General features: G+C 41.9%; 1 long non-coding RNA gene and 1 gene segment (V, D, J or C); one reads left to right on the forward strand and one right to left on the reverse strand.

The window, feature by feature from the left end:
* LOC121145720 overlaps positions 1-13,090 on the reverse strand; it is a 31,515-nt gene extending 18,425 nt beyond the window's left edge. The window contains exon 1 of the long non-coding RNA XR_005882073.1: positions 12,561-13,090. This is a non-coding gene — a long non-coding RNA (uncharacterized LOC121145720). The remainder of the gene's footprint in view (positions 1-12,560) is intronic.
* The window catches only part of LOC121145713, a 30,559-nt gene extending 13,154 nt beyond the window's left edge, over positions 1-17,405 (forward strand). Inside the window, 5 exon segments of the C gene segment in view lie at positions 7,397-7,450; positions 11,629-11,958; positions 13,529-13,588; positions 14,130-14,189; positions 16,521-17,405. Coding sequence covers positions 7,397-7,450; positions 11,629-11,958; positions 13,529-13,588; positions 14,130-14,189; positions 16,521-16,669 — 653 coding nt within the window.
* Positions 17,406-20,810: the final 3,405 nt, after the last annotated feature.

The following is a 20,810-nucleotide window of genomic DNA, read 5'->3' on the forward strand; positions in this document are numbered from 1 at the left end:
CATAAAGGCTCTGGCAGCTCAGTGACTGTGTCCTGATTCAGACACAATTATAAAGACAAAATTATAAAAGAAAATACATTTGAGATCTAGCTCTCTGTGTCTGTCTTCTCATTGTTGTTGCAAATGCAGGCAGTCACCTACCTTCCAACTCAGAGGGAACAGTGACAGAACTCATGAAACCCATGATGTCATTTGCTGTGATCACCTGCAGTATGCCTCAACAAAGTGACCATATCCAGTGGTTCAGGGACCAGAAAAGGAAGGTCCCACACCACTCCCTACTATGACTTTTGAACTTTTGAAGTTCCAGGGATATAGAGGATTCTAGAATCGGTCAAGGGAAATGCCAGGCTTCTGCGGGAATACAGAGCTGTAACTTTATACTGCAGAATCTGGAAATAATGAATTCTGGAATGCATTACTGTGCTATCTGGAATAGCACAAGGATCCGGAACCACCCTATACCACACAGAAAACTTTGCTTGTGGGTGTTATTGGTACTCAAGATAGGCCAGCCCCTCCCTCACTCCCTGCTCCTGACTCCCCTGTGCTCTGGACAAAGAGTAACTCTGACCCCAGCTGCTAATCCCAATACCTACATCCTGTTCCCCTCTCGACAGCATCACTCTAACTCTGTCCCTCCACTCCAGGACTGCCCTCAAGCCTAAAACCCGTTATCCAGACCTTAGCCCTACAATCTAAGGATGGAGGAATTTCTTCCTGCTTTTCAAGGGCTGCAGGAATAGCATTTAATTTGGTTTCTGGAACAGACAAATTATGTTTTCAAACAGATTTTCCAATCACATGTTCATATATACTGCCATGGCTAAGATGTCAAAATAGCAAACTCTTCTAACTATACAGAAAGTGATAGACAATAATAGTGAGAAACAGATCAGTTAGTTTTGCTAAATCTTCATATTTTAACACAACCGACTCACACTTTTACAATGTTACTACTGAAAGACTCTGGGCTGAACCAGCCTTGGCTGCTGGGGAAGAACATCTCTTTCTCCCTCTCCTTTTAGATATTCAAGTAAATAAATCTTTAAACAAAAGGTAAGTTAGCCATGCTGTGCTCTGGGAGCTAGAGAATGCTAAGAGAGCAGTTAGAGAAGAGGCTGAGGCCTGGACACAAAGGTCCATGGGGAGGGAAGCAGTAGGGGGCGCTACTAGAAAACAATTGGAGGGGCAAGCATTGTGGCATAGTCAGTTGAGCCACCACCTGCAACACCAGCACCCGAACTAGGCACCAATTCAAGCTCTGGGTACCTGACTTCCAATCCAGCTTCCTGCTAATGTGCCTAAGAACGTACTGGAGGATGCCACCATGAGGGAGACCCAGATGATGAAGTTCCTGGCTTCTACGTTTGGCGTGTACCAGCCCAGCACTGGGGCAGGGACATCTATGGAATCATCCGTATGATGGAAGATATCACTGGAAGATCTCTCCTCTTTCCATCCTTTCCTCCCTCCATCTCCATCCCCCCGCCCTCTGCAACTCTACCTTTCACATAAATAAGATCTTTAGAAGTAATTAAACAACCTGGTATGGGTGGGAAGCTGGGTAGGGCTTTTCCGTCTATTTCTTCCCTGACCCCAGATACATGGGGAAAAAAAGATGATATTAGTGTGGAAACAATGGTATTACCCACTTTCCTGTAGACCTTGACCCTTTGTACCCTAATCAACTAAGATTATTAGGAAAAAAAAAGATAGTTCAACTTTAGGGTACAAAGTCATGTATGCCTGCGGTTAGATCGTTTCCTTTCCTATTATCTAAAGAATGATATTGACACTTTGTTTTTTTCTTAAAGTAATTAAACAAACAACTGAGAGAACAACACACATTCATTCCTGATGTTCCATGGATGCATGGTCCCTTGGAGAAACAGTGACTGGACTGAGTCAAGTGTGAATAGGCATAGCCCAAAGAGAGTGGGTTCTGCAGCAGGGCAGATAGGAAAACCTCCAATGATTCTGGAAGTGAGTTATGCAGTTCTAGAAGAAGTGCAGCTGACAGTGGAAAGGTGGGGAGGAAGAACTGTAAGCAGGACAGTGATTTGTTGAGAGGTTCCTGTGGTGTGAGGGTAGAAAGGTGGAAAAGGCATGACCAGGAGTATGGAGAAGGCTGGTTTGGAGGTATCAGCGAGTCGTAGAATATTTAAGGGGCAGAATCCATAGGCACCCATAGGAAGAGTTAGTTAGAAGGGAGAACTGATGTTGGGCTCAGGTTTCTGCCTTGGGTAAGGAGGGGTATCATTGGTGTTCCCTGAGACAGAAAAGTTGTATTGGGGGAAAGAGGCCATTCCTTCTGGCCTGCACACATTCAGTTTGAGATCCTATGTCTGGTGAATGCAGAGGAAGATGTTGGGTCATCCAGTGGATATGAACACAGGGGCTCAGGAGACCAATGTGGGATGGAGATGGAGGCACAATATTCCCCATTGTTGCTATTCCAGAAGCCCCCAGCCCTGGGATAAGCTGGGAACAGGAAGGGACAACTCAGAGAAGGGAGAGTAAGAAGAGAACTCTGGAAAACTCCTTTTAAAGGATGTGTTTAGGAAGAGCAATCTGTAAACATACTATGGGACAGATAAAATATCTTGGATTAGGAAAAGCAACAGGCCAAAAAAATTAAAGAATCCAAAATATATCTGTCTGCAAGTGACTGGTGTGTTGTTGTTATAATCTGACTAATGCTTATCAGGACAACTCAGAAACCTCAGAAATGGCATGGCATGGCATGCTGGCCTCTGCTTGAACTGCTTCTGCCCTGACAGACCTGAGCTGTCTGCCTTGCCTTAGGGACAAAGACTGAGTAGAAAAGATGCAGCTGCTGGTCTTGCTGACAGGCTCATGGGTATTGTAGTTTTTATCTTGGGCCAAACTCTGAGTTTCTCCTGTGAGCATCCTTAACAGCATGTTCTGAGGCATGCATTTGGTGAGGTGGTTTATCTGCTGCTTGATGCCTGCATCCTAAACTGGAGTGGAGGGGTTTGATATCTGGCTCCACATGCCACTCCAGATCCCTGGGGGTGCGCACCCCAAAGGTCATCAGAGGACGACACAGTGCTTGGGTCCCAACACCCACAGGGAGGCCTGGATGGAGATCCCAGCTCCTGACTTCAGCCTGGTCCAGCGTTGGCTATTGCAGGCATTTCACAAGTGAAGCAAAGAGTGGCTTATTTCTTTTTCTCTCTCTCTCCCCAAAGTAAGAATATTTTAAAATCAGCATGTTCCACTTATGAATTGAAAGTTTCAGTGAACTGCTCCTCATAATGCTTAAGTGTATAATGAAAAACACAAGGATCCACACTGTGAGATTGTTGCAGTGAGCAGAAAGACGAAGATCATTTAGGAGGAAAATGTCTAACAAATAGAAATGATGAGTTACACATTTTCTATGTCAAAAGTTAATGTTTGCGAAACATAGAAAATGATACTTAGAGAAAATGTTCACCAAGTTACTTTTAGGCAGATAGAAACCCTTCTCATTTCTGTGGAAGTTAAGGCACCTCCCAGTTGCTCACATTCATGCAAAGAGCTCCATGGAGCCCACCACCCTGCTCTGAGCTGTGCCGGGTGGACATGAGGCCTGGTAGTGAGTCTGTCTGCAGCCAGCACTGAAGGCCCAAGCAACAGCAGGACGCACCACTTCCTTCTCTACCCTCAACTGAGGCCCCGCCCTCCTGCCCCTGACCTAGGCGTCTGGCCACCAGGTCCTCACTTGGCTGCCTGCCCTGAGGACACACGGCCATCAGACAGGATGTCACCGCTGGAAGCATTTGCCTTCTTCTCCTTCTTGGCTTGTGAGTCAGTCTGGCCGCTTCAGTCTAGAGGAGTGGCTAAAGCAATTCTTTAATATCTCTTTTTCTCTGTTCAGAATTTCACTGTACATTCTCATCTTTTACTTACAGCTGGACTTGGATTATCAAATGTGGAGCAGTCACAGATATCTGTAACTGCAAAAGTAACGAGAAGTACTGTAATATTTTGCAAGGTATCAAGTACAACATTTGACATTGAAACCATTTACTGGTATAGGCAGAAACCAAATCAGACTTTGGAGCACCTGATTCAGATTGCCTCAACAAAGAACCCAGTTTACGCTAGTTTCAGTGGGAAGCACAACAAAGTTGCAGTGAAAAAGGATTCTCAAACTTCCTCTTCAACCCTGACCATCAACTTCCTAGAAAAAGACGATACAGCCACTTACTACTGTGCTGGCTGGTCTCACAGTACTTGAACTATCAAAACATTCTGCACAAGATCTGTGCCCACCACATCCTTCCCAAGAGAAGCAAGCAAGTACTTCGACTCCCCGGCTGGCCTTCTAACCTCAGGCCTGCTTTCTCTGAAGATCTTTCTAGGCTTTCTAGGAAGCCATCATGTCATGTGCCCACACAGCAGTTCCCGGTTCACATTACCCAGGCACTGGGTTTCACCATCTGCACTTGACATTATGTTTCCTAATGACTTGATGACTGAGAGGTGACTGCTGTGCTTTCCATCAACTCACCATCTACAGACATGAGCCAGTGGCCAGGGAAAGGCTGTGATGGAATCACGGAGGGATCTATCACCACAGTGACAGGGAATCTTGCCTATTACTGCCCCGGATCAAAGCGAGCCCTCTGTCACACAACAGCCCTTGGCCTATTTTCAGTTAAGCACATGAAAGCTTAGAGTTGAAGCTTAATGAATCTGCTGAAGACCAGGAATCGTGCCTTTTGAGCTGAACTGTCAGGCCACACTGAACAGTTTCAGGGTTGCAACTGGAGGCAGAGCAAGGTTCCTTTCCTGGGATTTAGGGGAATTGGATTCTGCCAACATGGTGTCCACAGAAGAAAACTCTGAGTAAGAGGGTGTTAGATGAGGGTGGCATATGGGGTTAATCCTTCATTCTGCCCCTTACGAAAAAAACCAATGTGTGTGTGTGTGTGTGTGTGTGTGTGTGTGTGTGTGTGTGTGGTGGGGAGGATTGATTCTCTATTAGAGCTTTTATTCTATGCAGATTTCAGCACCCTTAACTCACCTCACTTTAACAGCCTATTCTGCTTTTTTTCTTCATGCATTTCATACCAAAGATTTAAATAAAGTAATGAGGTGGTTGGGCCACTAGTCCAAGCTGCATCATTGGTATGGCAGAGATAGATAGCCTGACTTGACTTGAATATCAAACTAACTGCCTCTTAATCACGGGAAGGCAAAGGAACAACATGTTGCTCCTAAGGCCATGGAGAGAAATTAGCCATAGAAAATGTACTTGTACAGAGCAGTCTGTGTTCGGAAGCATGGCTCAGGACTTGGGCGGTTAGGTATCTTCACAGAATGAAAGAGATGTTAATTCGTTGGCAGTTGAATTTTTCAGTATAAACCAGTAGTAATATTTTATTTTCAATTTGTGTAACAATGTGTACAATGAGCTTTTTGGGAAGTATACCAATATATCTTTATGAGCTTTATATACATATATATGTATATATATGTTTATGCACATATATATTTACAGATACAGATATTATTGAAAATGAGATTTTGCAATGAGGAAAGAGAAAGAGTGAAAGAAAGAGAGAGAGAAAGACCTCCCATCCACTGACTCATTCCTCAAATAGCTACAATGGCTATTGGAAAGTACCAGGAGCTAGGCATTTCCTTCAGGTCTCACATACGCATGCAGGGTTCCAAGGACTTGGGCCATTCTCTGTTGCTTTTCCCAGGCTGTTAGCAGGGAGCAGAATCAGAAGGGGACTAGCTGGGACATGAAGCAAGGCACACATGGCATGCTGGTATTGAAAGGCAAAGGATTCACCTTTTGATTAACTTGTAACAGCCCTTTTGTAAGCTTCTCTGTATATACTGTTATTCATACAGTCAGTCCCCCCAAATAATATCAATATGTTCATTTTTCCTGCCTCTATTTCAAAGGTTTATGTTCTAGTTTTTAGTTTTGATATGTATTTTTAAAAATGAAAGACTTTCAGCTTAGGCAGACAGAGATGAAATTAGACCTGTGATCCATCAGCCCTTCCTACCTCTGTTAGGCTTAGTTCGTTTTGATTCACGTTCTGACCCACAATGATTTTAACTGTGGGAGTCTTTAATAAGTGAACAGCTTCTTGCCTTTAATAGCCTAAACATACCTTCTTAATCCTCTATGCTTTTTAAGCAAGTGCACAAGAATCCATGACCAAATAGAACAGAACAAATCTGAGAAGATGAACTTTTGCCAAGAGGAATACATGGAAATGTGGAGTAGTCTCTTCAAAATTGCTAAGTTCCTGGTGTGGATTTTCTCCAGTGATGCATAGTATAGCACTGTACCTTACTATCACAGTATTTCCAGAGAAACATATTCCATGTCCCAGGAAAAAGGTATTGATAAGCAAAATTTTTCATAATTCACTGCTTTCTCTTTTGCATTTTATTGCAGAAACCCTTCATGGTTTTTGACATATAGGAAGTTCTTGCAACTTTTAATAACTTTCCTCGTGATCTCAGAATGAGGAAAACCAAAGGATTCAGAGATGAATGGGCCTCCTTCACACCTGCCTGGGTGCAAGGGGTCACCAACAGTTCCAAGTCACACTAACTCAGACCCTCATTTTAAAAAATCATTTCCAAATGTGATTTTCATCTACTCCCCTCATCCCCCACCATCTTCTGAGATTGGCTGTGGGCTGCCCCCTGCAGCTCTGCTCTTACCTTTATGACAGAGATCAAGTCTGCTCGCAGGACATAAGCCAGGACAGCGGGCTCTGCAGTGGACACTGAGGTCATCGGGGCCTGTTCTGCTCTGCCCTTCCAACTGGACACCTCACCAGATTTGGAGGAAGCACTCACTGATTCTGGAGACGTCTACCTTGTGTTGGTACCTGGGCAATTTCAGCTACTGAAGAGCTTTCTACTTTCAGAAGTACATTCCCAGATTGCTGACAGGCAGGCCCTGTGTGTGAGAACAGAATGTCTTTTCCTTTGGTGTGTTTTCTGAGCAGATTCAACATCAGTGGTACAATGTGGAAATCAGGAGGAAAAAAAAAGAAAGAGAGAAACCAAAGAAACAGGCTTCATTCTCTGAGTACTCTTGCCAGCAATTTAGAAAAGCAGCTGTCTGGCAGCGTGGCCTCTCTCTTCCCTTCCCTATTTCTTATGCTTGCATTTATGATAGAACTCTACAATGATTTCTGCCTCCAGTGGAAAGAGAAAATGTAGGATGTAGGAGGCCAATTTTCTGTAGAGTTTATTGTCAGACACCATAAAGACTTATACGCAACGATTTCCAAATTCACCCAGACCAGATTACCAGGACAAAGGTGTGAAGAAATTACCACCATGTCATGACGCCTAGCAGCAGGCTGAGATTTTTGTAAAAGTTGTCACCATTGTGATACTGATGGATGGATCAAGCTGTTTGGAAAGGGAACCAGGCTCATAGTCATTCCTACTGGTAAGTACCTTGATAAAATTATTTTTATCCTAGTAATGAAAAACTGATAAAAGCTTATTTCTGTGTGTTTTTCTGTGTGTTTTTTTTTTTAATATACTGAAATGCCAAAGTCCTTTTCTAGGCTTTTTTTTTTTTAAGATTTATTTATTCTAATGGAATGGCAAATTTGAAGAAAGAAGGAAAGACAGAAATATCTTACACCTGCTGTTTCACTCCCTAAGTGGCCGCAACAGGCTAGGGTTGAGCAGATCCAAAGCCAGAAGTCAGGAGATTCTACTGGGTCTCCTACGCAGGTGCAGCGTGTCAAGGCTTTTAGCCATGCTCTGCTGCTTTCCCAGGCCACAACAGGGAACTGGATAAGAAGGGGGCAGCTGGTACCAGAACAGGCACCTATATGGGAATCTGCTCTGTGCAAGGAGAAGATTCAGCCACTGGGCCGTGATGCTGGGCCCTGTGTGTTTATTTTTGACAGTCAGCTTCTCAACTAAATAAAAGTAAATGAGCACTTTTACAAGCAGAAAACTTTGGTATAATGAATGCACTAACAATGACCTAAACTGTTTCCAAACTCTACTTGAGAAGAGCTGAAACAAAATATACAGTCAGGTCATTCATTTAAAAATGGAAAAAAAAAGAAAGTTGCAAAAAGGAGAAGAAAAACATGTGGTTATCTAGCAAGACACATAGAATAAAATTTTATTCTCAAAAGTAAAATATCATTGAATATAAAATTTTTATTAACTGGAAAGAAATGCACTTAAATTTCAGGAATGGATTTTTTATGATAGAATTAGAAAATGATGCTAGTGCATGAGTGATTTAGGAGTTATAAAATACAGTGAAGGGGGCATTGCTTTCAACATCATTTGTGAAAATGGTCAAAGCTGGCATTAAGCAAGCCCTTTGTATAACATTATCATTGCCTTAGTGTTGTGGAATTTTAACATCCCATGCCTTGCAGAGTTGGGAAAACCCAACATACATGTCAGGTGGGCACCATTCAGTGATCTAAAGGAGCAGGTGGATGATGGATTTCTTGCCTGTTTCCTGCCACTTCTCTAGCCTTTCTGCTCGAAGGGCCAGAAAGGAGGTCCTACTCAGACTTTGGCATGAGCAGGATACCAGTCAGTTGGAAGTTGACTTTTCTGATAAAAACATGGGCTTCCAGTATACCATTCTGTGGATTGGGAATAAAGCCGTTTGTTTTGGACAATACAAATGCAGCATTTCCATACACTGAGGGCATAATCAGGTGTCTGCTATGCTCGCTTGGATTGCCTTCACAGGGCAGAGAAGACAGGATGCTAGACCTGGTGCTAGAGCCTGTTGGAGACAGAGTGTGTGAAAGACAGGCTTCTGGGATGATGGTTTTGAGAATCCCAGGCACAAAAGAGCCAAGTGGAATGCAAATGCAAGGCAGAGAAACAACTCTTCCTGCTGTATTGCCATGGAGGCAACTGCAACTCCAAAATACTGGGTCTCTGTAGGAAGAGCAGTTAGGTCCAAGAGGTAAACCTGCCCTATTGGAGCACACAATCAGTTCACACAAATTGCTAATACAACAAGGATGGCAATATAAAGGAACAACTTGTCTTTTGATAACATTGTTAATCAAATTACATTTTCACATCTTGTTTTATTTTGACTTCACCCCAGTGGTGGTAATGATGTTTAATTGACTTATAGCCATATCTCTAATTTGAAAAAAATAAAGCACCACATAAATTGATTTACTCAGCCACACAATTTTCTATGAGCAAAATTAAATGAGGACAAGAACCGAGATCTTTTGAGCACCTGGCCTGTGATCCTATTGCCACAACAGTTTGAAGAAGTCAGGGAGATTTAAACAGTCTGAAGTTTTTCATACAGGTTGAATCACTGTGGGATGCTTATGTAAAGCTCTTCAGTACTGGAACAAGGCTTATTGTCACAGGTAAGTGTCAGAAAAATGCAAATTTTACAAGGTCAAGGAGCAAAGACAAAAATGATTATATTGTAGGCAAAAGAAAGAATGTGATGGGGATTTGATGCAAAAATCTTATGATAGGTTTTGAAGCAATGCTTTGGGGGCTGCTAACTAGCAATGCCTGATTCAATTCCTGGCTATTCTGCTTCCAATTAAGGCTTCTTGCTAATGTCCCTCTAGCAGACAACAGATGATGGGTTCAAGCGCTTGGGTTCCTGTTACCCATATAGGAGAGCCAAGATGAGTTCCTGACCCCTGGCTAGGGCCTGGTCTTCCAGCCCTGGCAGTAGTGAGCCTTTCAGAGAATGAACTAGAGATGAAAGATCTTTCTTTGTTTCTGCCTTTCAAATAAAGTGAAAGTAAATTTATAAGTAGATAAGTGCAAATGAAATAACGAGAACATAGACAATAGTATATAAATATTATTATAGGATTTAGTCTTATATTCCTAAAGACATCCATAATGTGCAGATATATACTATATATAGTGACTTCATTAAAGTGTTTGGCTGTAAAACACATTGTTGTGTTGTGTTTGATGGAAAGTTTGCATTTTGCAATCAGATATTCTTGAAGCTCTCGTTCCACCAATTAGAGCTTGGTGAACTCGTGAGTTTATTTTTTTCCTCAGCTTCCTAAGCTGTACCACGGATAATAGTATAAACTGAGCATCTGTGAGATAGAAATGAGCCAGTGTGAATTGTTGGACAGTCTGCGATGACAGTAAATGTTCTTCTACTTTGGAGTTTTAAATGGGAATCCAATCAGATATAGCTCTAGCATTTATAATTTCAGTCACTAGATTAAGACCCAATGTACAGCCATCCAGTTAAGATTCCAGATCCGAATGAGATGCCTTGTAAATACATGAGGTATGCTTACATATTTTTCAAGAAACCCTGGAACTATGACTTTTAATACTGCATCAATTACATGTTCCTTGGTTCAGTAGGTTGAGATAAAGGAAACAGTAGAACAGTGTATGTCAAAAGTCACACAGGGTAGACACAGATTGTGGAAGAAGGCTGAGAATCAAAGTACTAAGCTGCTGACAGATATACACATCCCTCATGAATCAGGCAAAAGCACGTTACGGCAAATGTGAAATGCACACTACCTGGTTTATTGTCTTTTAAAATCTTGTATTGTTTTCATTTTATTTGGAGATAGAGAGACAGAAGGGCAGACTGAGAGACAGAGAGAGATTTTCCACCCACTGGTTCACTCCCTAAATGCCCACAGCAGCCAGGACTGGGGAACGCCTCACCCAGGAGTCTGGAACTCAACCTGGGTCCCTTACTGACTCCCAGTGTGCGCATCAGCAGCAAGCTAGACTGGGAACAGAGCAGCCAGAACTCAAACCAGGCACTGCCAATGGAATGTGGGCATCGCAAGTGGTGACTTCACTGCTAGGCCCAAGGATTCCCTCTTTCCAGGGTATCTTTACCTATGCTTAATCTCTAAATGAAATTTCAAAGTAAAACATATGATTGGTTTTTAGGTCTTGAACAAATCAAAATGTTGGCAACTAAATCATTGGGTAAGAATGACTGAAGATCATTTGTAAAAATAACAGAAGTTTGGGGGAAATGTTTTCCTTCTAAATTCTAAAATCTTAAATAATTTAGGGATGTGTGATTAAATATTGAATGCTCAAAAACTTGGGAGTGGCTTACATGTGAAAGGGATATTTTTATATAACGCTAGAAACTGACTAGGAGAATACAATGAATTTCAGAACTGTGCACATGGGAGCCACATTTAAAGATAGAAGGTCAGCTTGATAGATTGTAATACTTGCGGGCACTGGTTTCCATTTAAATGAGTGACTACATATTGTTGACATTAAAGATGAAAAGTTTCTTCCTGACATTGATTCAATTGGGAAATAAGGTAAAAAGGTACCTTCTAGAATCACTTGAGGAGTAGAGTTGCACAGAATTGAAGAAGAGGAAAATGTGAGTCAGGTGGCCAGTGAGAGCAGGGAAGCATCTAAAAGAGACCACAGATCCTCATAGCCAGGGACATCATAAAGTTCCCTGAGCTCTCCTGCCTCGCTAACAGCCACCTTTTGTGGACAAGCCCCAGGGAGGGGCACCAAATCAAAAGCAACTTGTCTTCCTCTTGCTATGTCTAGACAATGCCAAGCCAAGCAATGTTTGTGTTTCTCTAACAGTTCTTTCCAATATTTTATTTCCCTGCTCCACAGATAAGAGTATGGATGGAGACTTCTCCCCCAAGCCCACGATTTTCCTCCCTTCCATTGCTGAAACAACACTGCATAAGGCTGGGACCTATCTCTGTCTTCTTGAGAATTTTTTCCCTGATGCCATCCAGGTGTACTGGAAAGAGAAGAACAGCGATAAGGTGTTGGAATCCCAGCAGGGAAACACCATGAAGATTAAAGACACATACATGAAATTCAGCTGGCTAACTGTGCCTCAGAAGTCATTCAGTAAGGAGCACAGGTGCATTGTCAAACACGAGACTAAAGCAGGAGGGCGTGATCAAGAGATTCTCTTTCCTGCAATACAAAAAGGTATGTGGAAAACCCACTTACAGGGAATGCCCTACCTTATCTTCAAGTTCCAGTGAGAAATAGATGCAAGCCTTTCTTAAATACCCTAACCTCTGATGGTAATATAAATGGCCTGAAATTTTCCCATAGAATTAGAAAGGAACAGGCAGTGGATTACACAATGAAAAAACAGATATTCTACCTAAGCTTTCTTCGCCTTGGTTTCATCATCCAAAATATCAAGATCACACAATGGTTTTAGAATATTATGTGAAGAAAATAAGAATATTATATGAAAGCAATTAGCAATTCAGCATACAAAAGAAAGCTAAAAATGTTTACACAGTTGATGATTTGACCTTTTAGAGAAAAAGAACAGTGTGTGTTTTTCAGGAACATTCTACCAAGAAGACAAGTGTTTCATCTTGTTGGTTGAGGGATTTTCAAAGAGTTCATGGGATATACTCATTACAAACTCACATTTGTATAAACAAGAACATTATTAGAAAAAGATGAAATTGAACTCATGTTGACTATTTCCTTCTATTCACTTTAAGCTACTTTTATCTTTGTATAAATGTTTGTTTATTTTTGTTAATATCTAAGATAAATATAATTCTCACCTCAAGGTTTAAAGTGATTGATGAAGTTCTAGTCCCAGGAAGAATTGCACAAAAATGCTGAGCTCCTGTAAAGATAACAATAAAACACCCTCCGTTCAGAATTGGTGAGATGGTAGAAGAGATTTTTTCCACTGTAAATTATTTGCATGTATTTCTACAGATCGATTTTATAAGTCACTTTCCACACTAACTGTTTTAGTCCCTCAGATCTATGCTTTGAATACTGGCTTTGTCATTTACTATTACGATTTTGTAAGACACCTACATATTTTAAACATTATTCTTCATTCACAATATGGAGTCTGCTGTAAAACACCTTACATCAGCAAATAAACAAATAATGCACACTACATTTTGACATACAGCCTGGCAAAGAAATGACCACTGTTAGGGAATATCTCTTATTAATATTTTTGTCATGATCACAAAACCACACTTCAAAATATCATGTACATGACTTGGGGCACTAAAAAAGATTTATTTGTTTTTAATGAAAAGGCAGGTCAGACTTCCAGAGGGAAGAGTAGACAGAAAGATCTTCTGAACGATTGTTTACTCCCTAAGTAGCTACAGTGGCTGGAGTTGAGCCGATCAGAAGCCAGGAGTCCGGAGGTTATCATGGTCCTGCCAGGAGGGTCCAGGGTTCTAAGGCTTTGGGGCCATCATCTGCTGCTTTCCCATGCTACAAGCACAGAGCTGGGAGGGAAGTGGAGCAGCTGGGAACCAAGGTGGCCCCGATACAGGATTCTGGTGTTTGCAAGGCAAGGATCGTGCACTAAACTAACTACTAAGTAATTCTTCTGCTTAGATGAGAAATTTCTTTAAGCCAGAATCCTTTATGTAAGACTTATGGATGTACAGCTTGATGAAGTTGTCTCTGATACAGAACTTCAAGTCAGCGATATAGCTACTTTTTTCAGTTTACTTTCCTCTTGAACAAACATCATGAAATACTCTCTTCACAGCAGGCACTGTATCAGAAGCGAAGGGAAATGAAAGAAAACCCGATATTGTTGGAGATGAACAACGTAAGTACACATGTCCTTATGTCTTGCTGTGGTATATTTTTTCCTCCTTGATAATATGAACCTTTAAACTTCCCTAACCTTAAGGAAGTATTCCTGCTTTGATAAGAGAAAGATACATATCTTCCTCATGACTCTCAACATTTTCATCTACTAAAAAATCTGAGTTTTATCTACTCAATGACATAAATTCACACTGTTTCTGAAACCAGGTCCATATTTTTAATGACTGCCTCTCCTTCCTGCTGACACATATACCTAAACACACAAATATGGTGGCAGCTGATTCCCGAGCATGCCTGCCTTTCTGCGAGGAGTCGTTCCTAGTTACTGTGAGAATGCTGGTTGAAAAGATGAAAATGCAGGTTTTGTGGAAGCTTCTTTCATGTCATGCTAAGCATGATTCTTTTTCACATGGTCATTTTAATTTTTTAATTTTCCTTGGCATAAGGCAGAAAAAATCAGATGTTGAAGAGACTGAGTCACATTTTAAAAGCAGCTCACTACTTCCTTTGAGTTAAATGATCCGTGTGCTTTGTAGCAGGCACTGTATTGGGAACTCCAGATACGGAAAGAAATGCAACTCATGATGGATACCCTGAAGGTAAGCTTTCATGAGGTTTCTCTTTACACTATGTTGTGTAATACTTACCCCAATCTTCCTAACTTTTAAACTTCCCTGACTTAAGGTAGAAAAACCTGTTATTGTAAAAGAGGAAAACAAGTATCCTACATGAACTCATTTGGCAATGAGATGACTGTACATCAGAAAGTACACTGCCATGCTCTTACATATTGCAACAGAGACTTCATTCATTTCTGTGCCTATTGCTTTATATTATTGAAGAAAGCAAGACATCAAATTACTTCTAATGTGTGTTTTTTTGGCATTAGGGTTTTTTTTTCTCTCTTTTTTTTTTCATGTTGCTAGTTGCTAAGAGAATGAACTGGAACTTAACTGCCTTTTACATAGAAGACCTTTGCTTGTGTTCTGGAGGCATTTTCTTGTTTAATTTCATAGTCCTCTTAAGTGGAACAATGATCCACCCTTCTGTCACCTCCCATACTTTTACAGATAAAGACAATGAGTTACTGTGCCTCTTACTAATGTCACATAGCTAGATACCTGAATTTTAATTCAGACCATCAAATGAAGAGTTCATATACTTTCTTACTTATCCTGTGAAATAAAGAGTCACAGAGCAAGAATTCCAAATGCCACGACCCAAGACACTATAGATACATAATGGGGAGTGGGTAAGCATCTGGCTTCAGTCTTCTACTGACCAGACATTGGCCTAGGGCCCTTAATGTCCCTGTATGACTATGGGTTAGGGGATTCCATTTTGCAAGTAATCATCTGCCACCCGAGAATGATGGCATCCACTCAGGCAAAGATCAAGGCACAGATGTGACATGTTTAGCATAGGGTGGATCATTAAAAAGACACAGCCCAAGTGCTAGTCTTCTGTTGTTGTTGCTGTTTTATGATACAGTTCCATAGGCTCTGGAATTTCCTGTCTCCCTCCCCAGGTGTTCTTTCCCTCTAATATTACAATGGGTGGTCCTTCACGAATAGTCGTAAGTCCATCATGTTGCTGTTGAGGTGTTTCCCAACATTGTAGGCATGCACAATGTTGGAGACTGCATCATCCTACTCTCAGGATATTTTCAGCTGTTTCACTGGGATTACACCTTTTGTCTGGATACAGAGAGACATACTGCACTGTGTCTGCTCATCTGGACATGTCAGTCCACTACAGTACTAGTCATAGCCTTTGCTTACTAAGTATGCTAAACAAACACAAGGCACTGGCTCTCTCCTTTATTTCCGGTATCAGATGAGTTCTAGACATCCACCGCCACATCCGGCAAAAAAGGTAAAACCTTTGGCTTGACCAGGAGCAGGGAGATCCTTTTCACATCAATGGCTAATGATCCTGGAGTTCCAACTCTATGCAGACAGACCACGTGAAAGGCAAATGGACACAGGAAGTGGCCAGGCTTTGTGGCAATGTGAGTAGGCATGGTAGTCCACCACTGTAGTCTTTAATCATCTCATGACATCGTGTCCTTGTTGCACTATTTAAGAGGATTAAGTATCAACACCTAATAACACCACCACTCACTCCCATGAGATGTTTCAGAGAAAGCCTTGTCTTTCAATACCATACAAGAGAATTTGATTAGCTGCTTTCCTCCATTTTCTATATTACATTTTTGCTAAGACCTGCCACTCACCCGACTGTGAGCACCATCAAATTCCCACAGATTGTACCCTTCTTTAGGGCTCACTGTATGCGCAAGGTACCATGGCTCAGATGGCTGCAGATCAACAATTCAACTCTATGCATAACCTGTTCTATCTCCAGGGTGCTTACTTGCACATGGAGATGTAAGAACATATATGAAAATTTATTCTTTACAGTCTAAGCTGCACTCCTCATTAAATATATGTGATCAGAGAAAGTATTGCTGTGTCTTCAGTCTCCTTATTTATAAAATGAGAAGATAAGTAATTTTTTCTTCAAGGACCATTGTAAAGATGAAATAATAATAAAGTTTTACACATAGGAACCTCGGGTTTAGGATAGTAGTTATGAATATGACCACTTATTACTTAGGGTTATAATCTGCATGAAGAAATGCTGAATTCTAGTTTGTATAAGTAATATTTCCTCTACTGGATTTAGTCATTCAAAATTCAGCTTTGCTTTTTGATATGCGCCGTGTTCTAAGTATATTCAGCAGAGGAGGTTGTGATAAACTTGACTTGCAAGCTGAATTCCACTTTGTCTTGCTCTTCCTGGAGTGGGAGTTGGTATTAGGGTATCTTCAAGGTAGATTGTGAAAAGTAACTATCAGTGACTTCCTCCCCAACAATGTCTTATCCTATTAAAAGAGCAAGTCAAACTAATTAAATAACGTCTCCTAGATGTCCTGATGCTGCAGCTCACACAGACGTCTGCGTACTACACGTACCTCCTTCTGCTCGTCAAGAGTGCTGTGTACCTGGCCATCGTCACCTTCTCGATGTTTAGAAGAACAGCCATCTGTGGTGTGCAAAGAGCTCCTAACCAATGATGGTACAAAGAGTTCATCTTTTTATGCTGTTTATTCTCTCTGGCAGTGTCTGCAGAGGATTTAGCTGGGTGTTCTTTCTGAATTTAGGTTATGTAAGCACCCATGTGTATTTTTCTATTATGTCATCATGGCACAATGGTTTTGCAAAGCAGTGGTCAAGTAAGCCTTCACACTGTGAGACAAGGAATGGCCTAAGGTAGCTGTCACGCTACTCTCTCCAGTGCCCAGCAGCCCCTCCTGCCAACACAGCATGCACAGCCTCGGTGTGGGCAGTGTGCAGCCTTTAGATGTGCCCTTGGCATCCTTTAACTGCAAAACAGCTTGCAAGCCTCCCATGTTACACATCTTGAAACAGCCTTTCTTGCTACTTGAATTGTCATTTTTTTTTTTGCAACAGGCATCTTCAGATAAATAAATTTCAAAAACTCCAAAGTCAACATTTGTCTGTGTGTACATGAATTTGGTAAAATCCACTTGAAAGTCCATGTTAAGACATAGGCTGACAACTGTACCATGCCATTCAGTGTCGCTTGTCATTGGGGTCCAACATTACATTTGTAAACTCTTGCCTGATATTGTGGTCATGACACTTTCCTTGGTACACTGGCCCAGCACAAGATGTCTGTGGGCATTTTAAATGATATGATATAAAAGAGCTCTCTCTACATATATATATCCTTTAAACAGATAGAAGAACTCACCCTGTACATATATTTACATATAATAATTTACATATAATATAATATACAAATACAAATAATATAACATATTTACATATAATAACATATATATGTTATTTTTTCAAAACAGCAAATCCTTAATTTTTATGTACACTTTTTTTGGGTTTGTGGGGCGAAGGCAATGGATGGACTGTGAGTCTGAATATAGGAGGAATGTTCATGGAGATCTCAGGATGTGTGATATTCTGACACACAGGCTCCTTCCATGGAGGCTACAAGGTGTGGTAGGAGTGACACTGGACCAAAAGTCTCACTTCACATTTAGATCCTTGGTTACTTGGTCAAGCTCCAAATAGCTCTTCCTCTCACTTAAAATTGATTAATAAATTACACAATTTATATCTATGGAGCAACACATATGTCAATTCAGCATTTCTTTCTATTGAAACCATTCGAAGGACACTTCTCATTTCTTCTTCCTTAATTCATAATACATTATGGTTATCTATACCTTTTTGCCACATTGCCTAAGTGTATCCAGCTTTAGAAGAATGTGCTCCAATGTATTAATTTCAGATTTCTATCCAAAGTTACGCACCCAACGATTAACATTAGAGTGAATAATAATCACTTCCTCAGTGCCAACAGTGTGCCATGTAATGGTTTCCATATGTTACGTCATTTAGCTCTCAGGCACTTATGTGACAGAAAAATGATCTCTGCCTGACAGAGGGGCAAAAAGAGACAGGGAGCACTAAGGAAGTTTCCTGAAGCTGCAACAGCTAACAAGAAACAGGACTGAGACTGGAACCTAAGCAGCTGGTTTCACGAGCTCTGTTTCTACCTCTTACATGATTTGGTACTGGAAAGGAAACAGGCTCCTTTTACTTTCAGATGAAACCAAAGCATTTTTTTAAAAGATTTATTTTATTTTTCTTGGAAAGGCGGATATACAGGGGGAGAGATAGAGAGGAAGATCTTCTGTCTGATGATTCACTCCCCAGGCAGGGCGGCCGCAGCGGCTGGAGCTGAGCCAATCCGAAGCCAGGAGCCTCTTCCGGATCTCCCATGCGGGTGCAGCGTCCCAAAGCCTTGGGCCGTCCTCCACTTCTTTCCAGGGCCACAGGCAGGGAGCTGGATGGGAAGTGGAGCTTCGGGGATTAGAATCGGCGCCCATATGGGATCCTGGTGCATTTGAGGACCTTAGCCACTAGGCCACCGTGCTGGGACCCTATTGTTTGTATTCATCTAAATTAATTATTTTTTAATTGGAAAGACAAATTTAGGGAGAGGGAGAGACAAAGAGAAGGATCTATTATTATTATTACTATTATTGGTAAGTCAGAATTTCAGAAAGGAGGAGAGACAGAGAGAAGATCGTTGATATTCTAGTTCACTTCCCAAGTGGCCACAACAGTCAAAGCTGAGCAGATTCTTAGTCAGGAACCGGGAGCTTCTTCCAGGTCTCCCTCGTGGGTGCAGGGTCCTAATGCCATGAGAGCAGGATGGGAAGTGGAGCAGTCAGGACAAGAACCAGCATCCATATGGTACCTTAGGGCATGCAAGGCAAGGACTTTAGTCAACAGGCTCTCTTTTGGTTGCTGGTTATTAACTACAATATGCATTTAAACAGATTGTTTTGGAAACCAACTAGAGGTTTCTATTTGGAAATTAAGTAAGATCAAACAAATTCCAGAAAAATACTGTTTAATTCAGATCTACTCCATGAGTCTTATGAATTGATCAGCTCTATTTAGCCCCGATTCTTGACCCTTTAAGAGACAGTCTTCTGGCTAAGGAGCTCTGTGATGTCTGCTGTGGTTACTTAGCAACATCCTTTCTCTAGTTTGCAGGAGCTAGCCAAGCTTGAGCAGGGTGCAGGAGAGGTTTGTGGGTGGTGGAGGTGACACAGCGTGTGGGGAGAGGTTGCTGGGGGAGTGGATGCTATTTTATTTTTCTCAGACTTTATGTGTTTATGTGCTCTCTCAAATGTGGTTGATTCGAGGAAAATGCTCAAAGCCAAACCGGTTGCTACTGGCTGAAGCTGCGTGAGGGAGGCCAGGGTGTTCAAAGAGAAAATAAGGACAGTTAAACCACAATCAACCTCGCTCATTTTCAAAAGGCCACAGCTAATGGAAAGAAAATACCCATTTTCATACACAGGAGATTGCTATCAAACTTAGACTGCTGCAGCTGGTGGGGCTCCCTGCATATGGCACAACATGTTAGCTAGCATGCGACTTGGGAGTCTGACCCTGGGGTTGTCCAGACGCTGTCCCTTCAGTTCACTCTGACACTTCCCTGCAGGGAAGAACAGAGAATAATGCATGCATTACTAACATAACTCTAACATTCTGGAGTGCTTGTGCTTCTTTGACTGATTTACACACTTGGGTGCTGTTGCGTTGCATTTTCTCTGTGTTGAGTGAGCAGTGACACAAGACCCAGGCTGATGATTCTGTTAGCATGGATACACTATGGGTGTGTCAATAGGTGATGTGATTTGGAAACAGACAACAAAGGCCTGGAAACTGTGTACTGAAGGCCATACAGAATCATATAACACCTCTCTACAGTGATAAGAGGAGTCCTGAGTCAAGGTGAGGTGTAGAAGACATGAGCATCAGGACATGTGTGATTCGAGTCGGAGAGGACTGTGGTTCAGCAGTGTGAACATGCACAGTCAATGGCCCTCTCCTGGCCCCACCTAGCTTGGTGCACAGTGTGTGTCCAGGACCAGCAGGAAGGACAATGGTAGCTTGCAGAAACCATGTTAGGCTTTCCCCATCTGACCGTCCAGCACATTCCAATCATATGTCCAGCCCTGGTCAGTGCTTAGATGGCAGCCAACGTGTGCTGGAGTTATGGCTTCTCCCTGTGAGCACAGCTCCGTTCCCACCAGCTCAGCCCAGCAGGTCTGTGCAGAGTTCTCCACTGGTAAAGGTGAGAACAGACATCAGCGTGGCATCCTCCGTGGGTCTTGTGCCCTTGCAACATTATTCCTGAGACAGGAGTTTCCCACAGAGTTCCCACAGAGGTTTGATTCTCCAGGAGACACCTGGCAGATGTTTTTCCAGATGTTTCTCATCACTTGTCCACAGCACTGGGAGACCCAGCTCATGCAGAACACCAGCACACACCTGCTAAGTGACTGTCCAGCAGGCCAGCGTCCACCCAAGTCAGCATCACTGCCATCGACACAGAAAGGTTTTCTTGAACAGCACTGTGAACCAAGAGAAAACGCTGTCTACTGGTAAGCAGAGAGGCGAGCATTCATGTGCGAAAAAACAGCTCACAAAAAAAAAAAAATGGTGTAATTCGAATTAACAAAATGCAAAGGAAAAACATCAGCAGTACTTGCACAGCTACTTGTGGATTTGAAGTAAAAGTACTTAGAATATCTGAGCACCACTTCTCTCTGGGAAAGGCGGGATTTCCAAAGGAAAATACAAAATATCTGA

This window comes from Ochotona curzoniae, unplaced genomic scaffold (genome assembly GCF_017591425.1).
Source record: "Ochotona curzoniae isolate NIBS_2020 unplaced genomic scaffold, NIBS_Ocur_1.0 scaffold_3835, whole genome shotgun sequence".
NCBI classification, from domain to species: domain Eukaryota; kingdom Metazoa; phylum Chordata; class Mammalia; order Lagomorpha; family Ochotonidae; genus Ochotona; species Ochotona curzoniae.